Raw genomic sequence first — 13920 nt, 5'->3', positions numbered from 1 at the left:
TCTCAGTCAGCTGTTTGTGATTAGACACAAGAAAAGTTAATAATACCATTAAAATGTTTTGAGGTGAAGCTGAAATCAAATGAGAGTAAAAGTTATCTTTGATTTTCAGTCAGTTTGACATCGAAGTAGTACTGTATTTCACTTAAGATAAAACATCACCTATGATCCAGTTTTATGATAAATCTGAACCCAAACTCAAATACAGTATGTGGTGACTCACTTGGTTACATAAATAAAGTTCATAAAATACTGTAGCAAAGTCCAGAGTGAACACAGGGCCGATCAATGCAAAAGATAAAGGATTTTAACTGAAGAGATTATACCACAAAAACAGCTGTGCACTCACAGCTCATTCACAAAACGCTCCATTAGAGCTGATTAGTTCTGCCCTGTTAAGCTTTGAGAGGAGAATTCCTTCCAAACAGCCTAAAAAGACTGAATTTTCTTTGCTATTGACACCTTTAGGGCTTCATCTAATGATTATTTTCATTGTAGATTAATCGCTTATTTTCTTGATTAAGTGATTAGTTGCTTGGTCTATATCAGTCAGTGTGTCTCAAAGCTCAAGATGACGTCCTCAAATACATTCTTTTGTCCACAACCCCAAGATACAAAGTTTGCTGTCATAGGAGTAAAGAAAGAAAATAATGACTTTAAAGAAGATGGAAAGTTTTATTCTTAAAAGAATGTAAAAACAATTATTGAAATACCTGGCAAATAATTTAGTAGTTGACAACTAATCAATTTATCATTGCAGCTCCAGCTCAGTAATCCTGACGTGATTATTCTCTGTGGGGTCGGTCACTGTGATTCATTGTGCCACTGATGTCATGCAACAACACTAAAAGGTAAATAGGATCAATTTAACATTTCATAAAGACTGCACATATTTATAGGTTTGCAGACACAGAAACGTTCTTTTTACATGTTGAGTAACGGCAGGCGTATATAAAGGTGCAATCTGAGGCGCAGGCAGGAAGCAGGCATTAGATGAATCCCAAACGGTTATGTCTCCATAGCTGGACATATCTCAACGCAGCTGTCGGTAACACGAATTCCATACCATCCTGCCCAGAACTGTGTGTCCTTGCCTCCATGAGTAAAACGGATGTATCTCACTCCTGGGCCATAGTTCTGGAACACGTGGGTCATCTGAAGAACACATGTGAGTTAGTCTGAAGATGTCATTGGGTTTTGTACCTCCTCTAAACATCATCATCATCATCATCATCATCATAAATGACTCATGCTCTGTTCAAACCTGATTCCACTTCTCCTCATCCCACTGCTTAAAGTAGACAGCCACAGGAGCAAATGTCTGCATAGGCTCCTCGCTTTGATTCAGCAACTCCACACAAATCTCATATTTACAGCCGCAGTCTCTTCTCTGTGAATACCTTCAGACACACACAAAGACACACACACACATAAAATCCCAAATCTCAGCAAATATCTTGGTGGGATTACTGTTGTACTTGATAGAAATGATGGCCAGAGCTACAAAAGTAAATTGTTGGAGTTATCCCTTTGTCAACCTGAACCAAGGAGATTCTTACCAATCAGATATTCTGATGTCTGGTTGGAAGTGATCCATAAATGATGGGTTATAACCTTCCTCCTCCAGATCAATAAGCTGCGACTTCCTGCACATGCTGAACAACAGAAGATGTTTTACCTACTTACTTCATAAGCATAAAATTAATGCCAAATGGTTTCTACTTCCCTCCTGCTGAATACTCACTAAAAAGAGGTCACAAAGTTTTTCTGGACTGTCTCATCCGGATGTGGCACTCTGACTCCTTCTATAGCCCATCTATCACCACCATTCTCCAGGATCTGCCAGTCACTCAGGTCGTCTATAAAAACACAGAGGAGGGTTGGGAGAGACATGACGCTGTAGCGCTCAGCTGTGTTCAGGAAAACAGCTTTAACGCCACCGGATGCGGACCAAGGTTAGTTCTGTGGCTTCTCACGTTCTGCTCTTGGATTCTTGAGAAGATTTCTTCTCTTTCTGCACAAGAAGTAAAACAACCTCCAGTCTTTGGGTGTTTTGGAAGCACCGCGGAGGCGATATCCTTCTCTTCTGCATCTCTCCCTCCACAGGGATTCACTGTCGGCCACCTCCTTCCACTGATGGCACACTGAGCGGCAAACACAAACCACCTGATCAGGAGGAAGATTCAGGAAGATCTCCTCCAGGATCTCCAGGGGAACAGGGAAGAACTGACAAGAGCAGAGAGGACACAGATAAGCTTGAACTCTGTAATCACTTCAATCACTGACTTTGGACCACAGCCCCCTCCCCACTGTCCGCATGATCACAGCATCTAAACTAACCTTATCAGGACTTTGTCTCAGTATTACACAAAAAGTTACAGAATCAGATTTTAGAAATACATAAAGCTGTCAAAAACCCCTCATTTATGAGCCCATTTGTTGCACAGATAGGACAGGACACAGATGAGCTCGAACTGGAACTTCACCTTAAACTTAACCTTAACCTAAACCTACCTTTAACCCAAATCTAATCTAAAATTTAATGACTTACATTATAGGGACTTGCATTTTGTCCCCATAAGGAAGGCAAGTTTGCACAATGTGACACAGCATGAGTAATACACGCACACACGCGCACACACGCACGTATCAAATGCATTATGCTAATCGTTTCATTAAAACTTTGTTTCTGTATTCTAAAAAAAAAAAAAAAATGCACAGCTTGGCAAAACACAGTGGGCTAATATGCACACATCGTGAAGCTTCATACATTTTGGATTTTTATTTGGGACTTTTAATCATTTTAAATGTATTTGTTCTAATTTTCACAGATCCACAAACACAACCCTCCAGCAGTTGCATTTGTTGCGTTGACATATGACATCTTGATGGTACCTTCATGGTCCTTGTCTGCTTCTGATCTGGACGCTGGGATGAATCGCGGTGACTTTCGTCCACAGTTGTCCTCTCGATGACTGCTATGACTCAGCCAGGCCGTCTTGACAGGTAGCACAGCCAAAGTTAAACGCTCTTTAAAGTAGATTTACCTGATGTCATCAACTGTGTTGTAACTTAGCGCCGTATGTTGAATTTATGTCCGTGAACGTCACACGACACGGACGCGCAATTAGAGACACTCACTGAGTGAGTGCTGCTGACACTCAGCCGTTGCTTCAGGGTGTCGTTCAGCATCAGTGAGAGAAATAAGAGAAGTTTCTTTCGCTTTCGGCCACTTCCTCCTCCCGTCGGTCCACCGAGGACGCGCTCGTTTCTGCCTCCGGGGCGCCCGGCTGGACGCAAGATGCGCAGGCGGAGGTAACCGCTAAAATAAAGTTGCGGCAGACAGCTTTAAAAACTTTAAATGTATTGACTTAGTGAAATGTCAGCAGCTTAAAGAGATAATGATTTATAATGTTACAAACTGTGCTGGTGGTTATTATTTTATTGCTGAAATCTACTGTTAAAATAATGTCAGTGGTTTTAAAAATAGCAAAACTACAGTATGACAGTTACTTACGAGTACAGTCCTGCAAGATTTTACTTATGTTAAAAGTACAAAAGCATTAGCATCAAAATATGCTTAAAGTAACAAAAGCAAAAGCACCCTCGAGCAGAATAGTCCCTCAAGTATGTCACAGGATTATTATTTGTGAAGCATTAATGTGTACATACTTTAATGTTCTAGCTGGTAACAGCTTTATGTACTTTTATGTACTAATGACTTTATCAGAATTAATATTTTGTTTTAATAATCTTGAAATGCAGCATAACTAGTGACTAAAGCTCTCAGACACATGCAGTGCAGTTAAAAGTACAATTTTTCTCTCTGAAATGTTGTGGACTGCAAATATAAAGTAGTGTAAAATGGAAATACTCAAGTAAAGTAGAAGTACCTCAAAAGTGCACTTATTTACAGTCCACCACTGTATGCATCATTATCAGTGTGAGTGTCTCCAGCTTTCAGTGTAATGTGTTCCTGATCAATACGGTCTCCGAACAGGACTGTCTCATTCCTTTGATTATCTGTTTTGGTAATTGATTCCCGTTGTCCTGGAAAACTTTAAAGGCAAGCGTAATGATCTGACAAAGGCTGCAATTGATTAACTTGTAAATAATGAGTCTCTGTTCAATGAGCTGGCTTAGCATCAAGGAGCAGGAAGGCCTCTTCAGAATAACGCTCTGATTAAAATATATGTTGTTAAATAAAGGAATACAATGTGGATACTCAGTTTGAGGCCATATATCACAAATACAGTTACAAATACAAAATTCTCTATTATAGGCATGATTTCACATGTTCAGGGTGAAGCTGCATTAGTCCACTGTTGGAACATTTTAGCTTAAAAACCAGAGGTAATTTACTATTTTATAAACTGAACATATTTGTTGCTAGCCTGCGGTATCGTTAGGTCAGATAGTATCACATGCTGACAGCGCTTTCCTGCAAAATCACTTCCTTTGTATTTTACTTTTTGGATTTGAATTTATTGTAAATAAAAAAAATAAAAGAAACAGTGAGGGCAACTGAGGCTGAGCTGAAGCTGAAATCAAGTTCATCTGCAGCAGAGATGTAGTGTCAGAGTATTTTATTTTAATTTAATTTGACATATAGCTTCAAGTAAAGTATGTTGTTGACTGAGGCTGCACAAAGTGGACTCTTACTCACAGCACTGTGTTGCTCCCTCGAACGGCCACCCGCTGAGGCTTTCATGACTTCGCTCCACCTTTCAGTGAATGTGATTGAGAAGTGAGCGTTCACATCAAACAGCTTGTTCTGCAGAGCTGCTTTCACGTGCAGCACAAAGGGGTAAATGACCAAATAATTCAGGCTGAAGTAAATGCTCAAGAAAACACAATACTGAGTATGTGGACTAGAAACACTCATGGAACTAGATATGTAGAAACCTACTAATTTCCCCGCATGTGGCGCAGCCTGTATGGCCCTGCATCACAGTTTCTCCTTCTTATAGGCACCCTGGAAGGCACTGCATCATGTTTTCTCCACTGGAAGGCCGCTGTAGCTCTATCATGTTTTATCTACCACAGGGGCATCCAAGAGGGCACTTCTGCAGCATTTTTCCAGTGTGGGGGCAGTCGAAAGTTGACGAACGACTACTCATTACTCCAGTTTAGGAAGTGAAGTCGCTTCTGGTGCATGCAGCCTTGCAGACTGTGTCATCCCCGTGAGTGGGCAGACAGTGTGTGCACGGTGGAGTAATTACTTTTCTGTGAAATGTGCTTCTATGGAGGAACAATAATGTGAAGCGTCGTTGAGATTTAATCACATAAAGATAGCGAACGAACAGGCTACAGTTCTCCTCATGTATGGGATTAGCCTGTGTAATTTCAATGTATTGATATACAACAGGCCTAAATACATCGTCACACAACCGGAGTTGAAAGCTGAACTTCCTGGCTGAATATTTCCACTGTGCGCCTTCATGCTGTGTCGAGCCTTCTGCTGAGGCAAATGCGTTTGTACCCCTGATCCATATCCTCTTTAAACGCATAAGACTGTTTAATTCTGTTGATCATCAGCTTTGAAGAATGTTCAAAGCATATCATTCAGCTATCCAGGGAAAAGCACTGATAAAGAGAGATCTGCCTGATGAAGAAAGTGTCAAACTCGATTTGAGGAATCATACGTTGCTAAGCTGTTGTTTTGCAGTTTCAGGAATCATTTAGTCATTACGTCTGCCCTCGTTTCACCATCCACTCGTTATGATTCTTGTAAAGGCTGGTTTGCATTTTTCGCAGGGAGTAAAACAATCTTTGGTCTTGTGGCGCTTTCAGTTAATCCACTCCTTTCTATTTATAGCACACTAACTGGCAAACAAGTGAAGGGAGGGAAGCTTCATGAGCATCTCACCCAGATCAAGAGAAGGATCATGGGGAAAAGACCTGCGGTATAAATGACTAAACAGTTTGTCTGACAGAGACAGATTGCACGCAGTCATCAGTGGAAGATGATTGCCGTGCAGAATAAATTTAAAATGACAGTGATAAACTCTTCTTTCTAAAGTCTGTCCAATCACAACACTCTCCATATGCAGTTTTCCCAAGACGGGCTAAATCTGAAGCACGTTTGCCACCGGCGGATGCTCCTTTCTTCCTTTTTATTGCCTCCTCTTTGTGTAGCTGTTTTTAGGTCTCTCCACCACATTCACATTCAAATTCTCACATTTCAGTAGTTGTCCTGCATCAACCAGGCGAACAACAAAGGATGTTCCAAGTTAAAGGTCCAGTGTGAAGGATTTAGGGGATATGTTAGCATTCGTGGATAATCACCTGAAAATGAGGATTGTTTTGTTTTCGTGACCTCAGAATGAGCCCTGAAGAGGCAGTGGGTCCTCCTCCAAGGAGTCCGCCATGTTTTACCACCGTGTTTCTACAGTAGCCCAGGACAGACAGACCAAACGCTGGCTCCAGAGAGCTGCTTTTGCATTATTAGCAGCCACCAAAGTGTACTCAGCTGGTTGCAGCTTCACCCCTCGATGGCACTAAATCCTCCACACTGCTCCTTTAACGGCTTGGGTTAAACCAAGACAATCCAAAACATTTAATCTTACAAGCATTACAAAAAATACACAACCTTTTTTTTTTTTCAAAGTACCAAAATGGTTAAGCAACATGAGAGAGACTGATTTTAATAATATGGCAAACAAACAGAGGTGCATTCATGTCTTCAATCATAGGCACTGCAGTTTGTGCACAACACAGTACATAGAACTCGTCATAAATTACAAGCCATGCCAAAAACAAATGGATACCAAGAAGACCCGGGAAATAGGGTGGTAGCCATTGATTTTGGTGTCACATTAGAATTTCAAGCAGGCCACGACCCTGTCCGTGGATACTGAATTATCGTCAGTCCAGTCTGTGATGCTTTTATGCCGCTCTGCATATTTAAATGAATATAAAGACAAAAGGTAAATGCACGACTTCTGAGTAACAAGGACTTCAATCCACGTCGTATCTAAAACAGCTTTATCCATCTTCTGTCAGACAGCTGAGAGACGAGTCTTTTTGGTCAGCGGAGGAGCTCCTATGTGTCCGCATCAATCCTGTGAGCTGCACGGTGGAAAGCGAGAACAAAGAAGTCAGAAATAACGCGGCTGGCAGGTAATATAGCTCAGTGGATTTTAGGAGACATTCTCTGAGTGGAGATAAAATATTCTAAATATGTTGCATCAAACAGATCTACAAAGGCTCGGGGTTCAAGTAAATCTCCCCTGCTGCCAGTAACATCTGAAATAGGGGCAGATAAGACAGTTAAAGAGAGGATATGATCTACCAAATCATTAAAACTGCACTGAAGTCGCTAAACGCTACAGTAAAGGGGACAAAACTGTGACACAATCCCCGTGGAGTCGCTGTGCTGTATGTACACAGCGCGGGGCTTACATTGCTTTGGTATCCTGAGTGGTTCTGTGTCTCCTGACAGGACTTGATGCATGACTCCGCGGAACTGATACAGCACCTTCAGGCTCTTCTCCTCCCCCACACAGGGGTCGTAGAAGCCAGGGAGTCCCGACTGGAAAGACAGCAGAAGGTTATGCACCAGCTGCCGACTGACTCATCACACAGTAAGTTGAAGATATCAGTTTGTAACACTGCAACACTTTTTTTAACCAGTACGTGAACCGTACATGAACACTTTTTATACTGGCAGAACACTTAATGCTAAAGGTTTTGGGTAAAAATTCTGTGGGTTTGGAAATCTTCACAGGATTACTCATCAGAATCAGCTTTATTGGCCAAGTATGTGTGTACATCCAAGCAGTTTAAACACTGCACTTAATGTATCTGTATAGGAAGAAAGAGCATACAGCTCAACGAGGACAAAAAAAGACAAATAAGCAGTGCAAAAACATAACAAGAACGATGAGGCAATAATACTCACCTTTGTGGCCTCAGTGAGGATGAGTTTAGAGTCTTTCACCAGACACTGCAGCGGCACAGTCACATCGATGACCTTTGCCCTTTCGTGTCTTCTGCTGTTGTCTGTCACAAACTTGCCGTACCAGGCGTTGAGGATGATGAGACCTGGTTTAACGAAGCAGCATCAACAATACTGTCAATCAATGGGAAAACTGAATGCACCAATGTGTTATTAGTCACCAAAATGGCCACCTTGGTTCGATTTAAGAGTAGCTTTCAGAAAACAAGGATGACAGACAAAATACACACAGATTTCTGAATGAATTAATGAAGAAAGTCCAACACAACTCCCCACTTTCACTCCAGAACTATCTGAATCCTGCGTTCCAGCACTTTTAACCACATGTTTTATCACTGGGTGTCATTTTTGAGACTTGTTTGTCGAAATCATTTTTGCAAGTATATAATAAAAAGACAGCACAATTAATTTTAATTGCAAGCTGCATAAACAATACGGAACCATTTCATAGAGTGTAGTCCACTGAAAAGAGAAGAGCAGCTGTGTGTCCGTCATTTCGCACACACACACTGCTATTAACAGTTACTTTACAAGTGCAAAGTCTAGGGGACCTCTGATGATACTAAAATCAAAGTAACCTCTACAGTGACAGGTGTCATAAGCCAATTATCACTTGACAAACTCCCCCCGGTGAAAATTATACTGTCTGCCGAGAGCTTTTTGTTAGCGTACTTATCAAAAGCAAACTGAAAAGCGCCAATTATCACTAGCCGAAAGAGAAGCTGGAGGGTCATTAAAAAATTCACTGAACTCCGTTTCCCGTAACAATGTTATCCCTCCACACCAAATACTATCCACAAAGTAAGTTTCCTAAACCCAGAATGGACACACACTCACACAGTGGTCTTGGCCAGGTGTACAGTCCCTTTAGATGTCAGTGAACTGCTCAACACAATCACTAAAATCCTCTATTCTGCTTCAGTATCTTTGCTTTTTTGATGTGTCAACTGGTAGGAATTTTAACAGCAGTCAAACGTTTGCTAAAGGCAGACTAGTCTTGTTTCATGCTGGGAAAACGGGCACCGCGTCTCAGAAATTACACTCCAACATTCAACCAGGGATCAACATATTTCACCTAAAAGGCCCGAAAAACCGTTCAGAATGTGAGAGAATCAAACAGTTTCACAACCTGCTTAAAAAACATTATTCCCAGGATAAGCTCATCCCTAAAATATTACTGATCTTACCCATTCTAGACTCCTCGGCTTCAATAATCCTGCGCACAGACTCCTGCATGAGCAAGACCTTCGGAGATGAAAAAGGCACACAGAGGAAGGGAAGCAGACAGACACAAACAATGAGATTTCACATCATATGGATTATACTAATGAATTTCATTAAGACTTTGCATCTAATCCCATCTCAGCCCCTTCGTCTGACCGCCGTGAGACTTGTAATATTTCTCGACAGTCACCCACAGACACCTGTATCTCTTATTTAATGCTGAACCACCGTGTAGGACTGGCACCACAGCCGCTGCACATGTAAGCCTGTAAAATACTCACGGCTGCCTCTGCCTCCTGTTTCTTCCTGGCTATATCAGAGGCCGCGCTCTCCCGCTGCTTCTCCAAGTCTCTGTGGGGTTCAAAGATAAATGGAGAAATTAAATGAGCTCATAAAATCTGGCCATAATAATTCCAGTGGCATTTCTTGCACGAAACAACTTAAAGGCTTCTTACTCTTCCTTCTGAGCCCGAACATAGGGGCGAATAATCAGCCGCTGGATGGCGAGGTAGAAAACCAGTGGTCCGACTGTGGCGTAAAATACAGCACTGGGCAGGAGTTGGTCAGTCAGATGAATAGGGAAGAAATACGTCTGGCTGGCTCTGTTTAGTCTGCAAATACCAAGTCAGAGGTTACCCCATGTGATATTTGTGGAAAATTCGAATGAACACACAGCAGGATGAAAATATGTGCCGTACTTTAAGTCAGACAGGACAGTGAGTTGTGTGCTTTAGAGCTTTTATTGCGTGATATGTGCCTTTGACAGTGTCCATAAATAAGAAGTATACTGTAAATGCTCAAGCTTTTAAACTCCCAGGACACACTAGTATCTCAGTGGGTCCAATCCTGTGTCCACATCCTCTAAACATGCACCCCCAGCAAAGACACAACTTAGAGAAAATTAATCTGACTGGCTGACATGATGTCACGTCCCGAATCCGGAGGGATGCCACGCCGTCGGCGCTGTGAGCAGAAACCTCTGGAAGCCACACCCAGTGGGAAACCGGAGCAAAGAGCTGCACTTACTTGATCTTGAGGGAGACACCTTGGGGCACTCCCACGCTGACGGTGGCCCCCAGGACACTGTGTCGACTGATCTTCCTCTCAGCACCGTACTCTACCACAGTCCCAAAGAAACCTGATCTGTGACATAAAGACAAAGATGTAGTCAAAGCTTACTTGAATGTGTCAGTTCTTGCACAAAAACTACTAACATTGCATACGTAAATGAATAGAAACTTGAACTGCTGTGCAGACTGATACTAAAAAAGACAAAATCTAGTTATAACTTAATTATGATGTTCTCCGAATAACACATATTATACTTTGACAACATACTTCACTGAGCCCTTAATCTTCGTCTGGTCGTCGTCCTGGAACTTGTACTGGTAGCTCATCATCACAAAAGTGTGAGGAATCCCAAGCTGCGGAGACAAGAAAGTAAACAGTCATTCTGGCACAACCCTGAGAAGCAGCCGTTGATTTAACGGCGTCTTGGCTAACACTGACGTTAGATATCACTGTTGGCTGCTAACCTGCATTGCGAAGGTGAAATGGCTGCTCTTGGTGTCCCTGACTATGCTGGTGTTCATAGAGGACTGGATCCCCCAGCGCCACTGCAGATAGCCCATAGTGTTCTTGTCCAGGTGACGGGCCAGCACTGTGGTAACTCCAGGACGCACGCCTCGGGATGAAAACTGGAGCCCGCACTGAGCCGTCACAAAGCTGTAGCAATAACGAAAAGAATAAATCAACGAATTCTTCGTGATGTAGTTAAAAAAAAATCATACAGAGCACTGATTCATTTCCTCTTGCATCTCAACACATACAATCGAGGCGTGATGTTTCGGAATATCTTCATTCCAAAGAGAGGTCCATGGGTGTCTCCAGCACCAAGCTCCACCTACGTGCACACAGATCACGTTTCACATCTTAAAATGTCGCTGCACCACACAGGCAGACAGGCGTTCGACAAACAGAGGCAGAAAAAGAGAAGGCGGCATACCTCTCCCCACCCCTTAGCTGAGGTGACTCTTCTCAAGGCCAAGTTAATGGTGCCACCTCCATTCCCGTTGTGGGTTGACAAGGAGCCGGACAAAACAGCTGTGTCTTTTGTGGTAAGAGGAGCCTGCAGCAGAACACATAAAGCAATGAGTCCTTTGACAAGAACTTGCTGCAAAACCTGTGGCTACAAATCGTTCAATCCAAAGCACATCGGAGTAAATGCCGCTTAAAAGACTCAATGCCGAATCTGGAGCAACTTATTTACCTCTATGGATTGTGATATGTGCATCTTGTTGATTTCCACATGTGGGACTCCCCCTGCTGCCACATCCTCATAGTCCTCCTCATATCGGTCGAAGAGGTCCGTGGCATCGATACCCACACTAATCGTTCCCTGCAAAATAACAGGCTCAGGAATTAATGCTGTGTTAATTAATGATGTATTTAACAAGCACAGGATGCCTAATGCCTCTTTACTCTACAGTCAGTTGAATGCGAGGCTTGTTATCTTCCCCTGAACATACCTTTGGGTTGGTCCTTTGCTGAAGCCTTCTCTCCTCTCGCTCCTTCTGAAGACGCTCATACTCTTCTCGAATCTCTGCGGGGGTTCTTTTTCTTTCCACCACCTGGAGTAAAGAGATATGATTTCAATGCAAAGCAAACGGTGGATTGACTGCTTCACAGGCTGCACATGAAGACTCAGAGCGGAATAAATTTCGCCAAAATTTCACGCTCCCAAATGTCCTTCCTGCAAAAGTATATACAAGTGTCATATTTAGTACACATTGTGACATTCAATGGTTTTAGTAAACAGAGATGAAGCCAAACAAGAACTATTTCACGCAGGCTGAAAAAGTCTTGTCCTAAGAATGCAGACTTTATGTCATGAGACTCAATGCCAAAAAAATGCAAGTTTCCCGTCTGCATTGTACATCAGAGGTGTGTCATTGTATGGTTTGGGCTTAATAAGCACTGAGACAGCCAGTCAGCACAGTGAGCATTGTTTCCACCTGCATGCGGTGGCAGCTTACTGAGGAATCATTAGCCACTAAAGTCAGTAATGGACTTACCTCCCATCCTTCAACATCGAGTCCTCGCTTGCCGTAGATATCATAAATAGCTCGTGACTGTGGGTCACTAAGCACTAGAAAGACAAGACATGGACAAACACCGACACTGTTAACCATCAGAATAGATTGTGTTTCTAAATACTGTCATGCAGACCATAAAACATTGAAGTCAACATCAGCTTCATGCGTAGCTGTAAAGGGACTAGACTACATGATGAGATCAAAGCCGTTTCTACCTTCATAAGCTTCATGTACGAGGTTAAAAAGCTGCTCTGCCTGTCGCTTTAGTTCAGGGTCCCGGTGTTTGTCTGGGTGATACAGCATGCACAATCGCCTGTACGCTGCCTTCAGCTCCTCCTGTGTTGCCTGAAGCACAACAAAATGGTGAAAATGTGAAAGAGGAAACTTGCGGGGAAACTTTATCAACATGCAAAAAACAAACAAACAAAGTCCTAGTAGCAACTTAATTTACTGATAATTCACCACTTATTGAACTTCATTAAGTCTTCCAACTCTGCTAAAATGCTATGCAGGGTTTAGATGTAATAAAACAGGCTAACCAGAAACGTCTTATTGCTTCAGTTCTGATTATAATTAGATTATTGTTAGATAGACTATATGTAATAATTGTCAGCTGCAGACTTAATATATTGACAAACCAACTACTTTCACTACAGACCAAGGCTCATTTTCTGTTTTAGGGCATAACACACAATGGGATGCATATAACATTTTCTAATCTATTCTTGAATGAAAGTTTGTCATGTAAACATTTTTTTCTACCTGCCCACAAATTAAAAGAACGTTTAAGCTGCAGCACATTCAGTCGCTTTGGAGAGCAGAAGAATATCCCTGTGCCACATGTTCACTTCGTTTTGCCAAAATGTCATTTCCAAGTCAATTTAATGTTTTCTTCACAAATAAAAAGGTCAGGTCCGAAAGCGTCTGATCCCCAGACTTATGTGACATCTGACCAACTGAGAGTGTTTCATTATGAAGCCCTGAAGTAAAGTTGTAGCATTAGCTAGTTAGCACTGCCCACAGCCAAAGATATTATCGTGAAAATGAAAATAGCTGCCAGTTTGTTGACATCAGCTCCCAGATAACAGCACGGGATCCTCCATCTAACTTCACCAACTGACAACTCCTGCCGGTAAAGTCGTAACCCCACAACCTGTTGTATGTCTTGTAAAGTATGCAGCCGAAGAGTCACAGCACAGAAATCAATGTCGAGGGTCACAAGCTAGCTACCTAGCTAACGTTACATGTGATTCTACAAGTAGCTGTTAAATATCAACCGGCAAAAGTTCATGAAGTGACTGCTACATTCACCCGCACAGACATCTATTCACATCACAACTGCACACTGTACCTCTCTTCTAACATTTAGCAGGGAATAATAATCATCATTAAAGATCTCATCATCGTCCAAGGCAGACGCCATGTTTACAACCGGTCATCTCTTCTTCGTGTCATTTACATCCGCCATAGTCCTCCCAGCGCACTCTGTCGCCCCCTTGCGTTGGGGATGAATAACAAGACAGTAACGATATTCACGGGGTTTGTTCACGTCTTTTAAGTGTGCTTTTTCATTTTGAAGTTTAAAATTGACAGTCATATGGAGTTTTACCGCCTGTCTGGTCTTCTTGGTGGCTGGCTATGTTT

At 42.3% G+C, this 13920-nt stretch overlaps 2 protein-coding genes across 2 annotated transcripts; both read right to left on the bottom strand.

The window, feature by feature from the left end:
* Positions 1–649: 649 nt before the first annotated feature.
* On the bottom strand, positions 650–3207 carry LOC143326566 (F-box only protein 6-like). The gene is made up of 6 exons (XM_076740202.1): positions 2893–3207; positions 1974–2223; positions 1742–1856; positions 1557–1652; positions 1262–1397; positions 650–1152 (listed from the first exon to the last, which is right to left on the bottom strand). The coding sequence occupies exons 1-6, from the start codon at positions 2896–2898 to the stop codon at positions 1006–1008; spliced, it is 750 nt and encodes a 249-aa protein (XP_076596317.1). The 5' UTR covers positions 2899–3207; the 3' UTR covers positions 650–1005.
* A 3421-nt stretch (positions 3208–6628) lies between these two features.
* dnajc11a (DnaJ (Hsp40) homolog, subfamily C, member 11a) lies at positions 6629–13726 on the bottom strand. Its single transcript, XM_076741073.1, has 16 exons — positions 13628–13726; positions 12492–12621; positions 12256–12329; positions 11710–11811; positions 11451–11579; positions 11187–11309; positions 11011–11084; positions 10717–10906; positions 10520–10605; positions 10208–10324; positions 9637–9792; positions 9463–9532; positions 9145–9202; positions 7901–8043; positions 7402–7531; positions 6629–7068 (listed from the first exon to the last, which is right to left on the bottom strand). The coding sequence occupies exons 1-16, from the start codon at positions 13697–13699 to the stop codon at positions 7043–7045; spliced, it is 1680 nt and encodes a 559-aa protein (XP_076597188.1). The 5' UTR covers positions 13700–13726; the 3' UTR covers positions 6629–7042.
* Between the last annotated feature and the right edge of the window lie 194 nt (positions 13727–13920).

This window comes from Chaetodon auriga, chromosome 10 (assembly GCF_051107435.1).
Source record: "Chaetodon auriga isolate fChaAug3 chromosome 10, fChaAug3.hap1, whole genome shotgun sequence".
In the NCBI taxonomy this organism is placed as follows: Eukaryota; Metazoa; Chordata; class Actinopteri; order Chaetodontiformes; family Chaetodontidae; genus Chaetodon; species Chaetodon auriga.
Note: the sequence above shows the minus strand (reverse complement) of the source record. Positions and strands in the feature narration are given on the sequence as shown.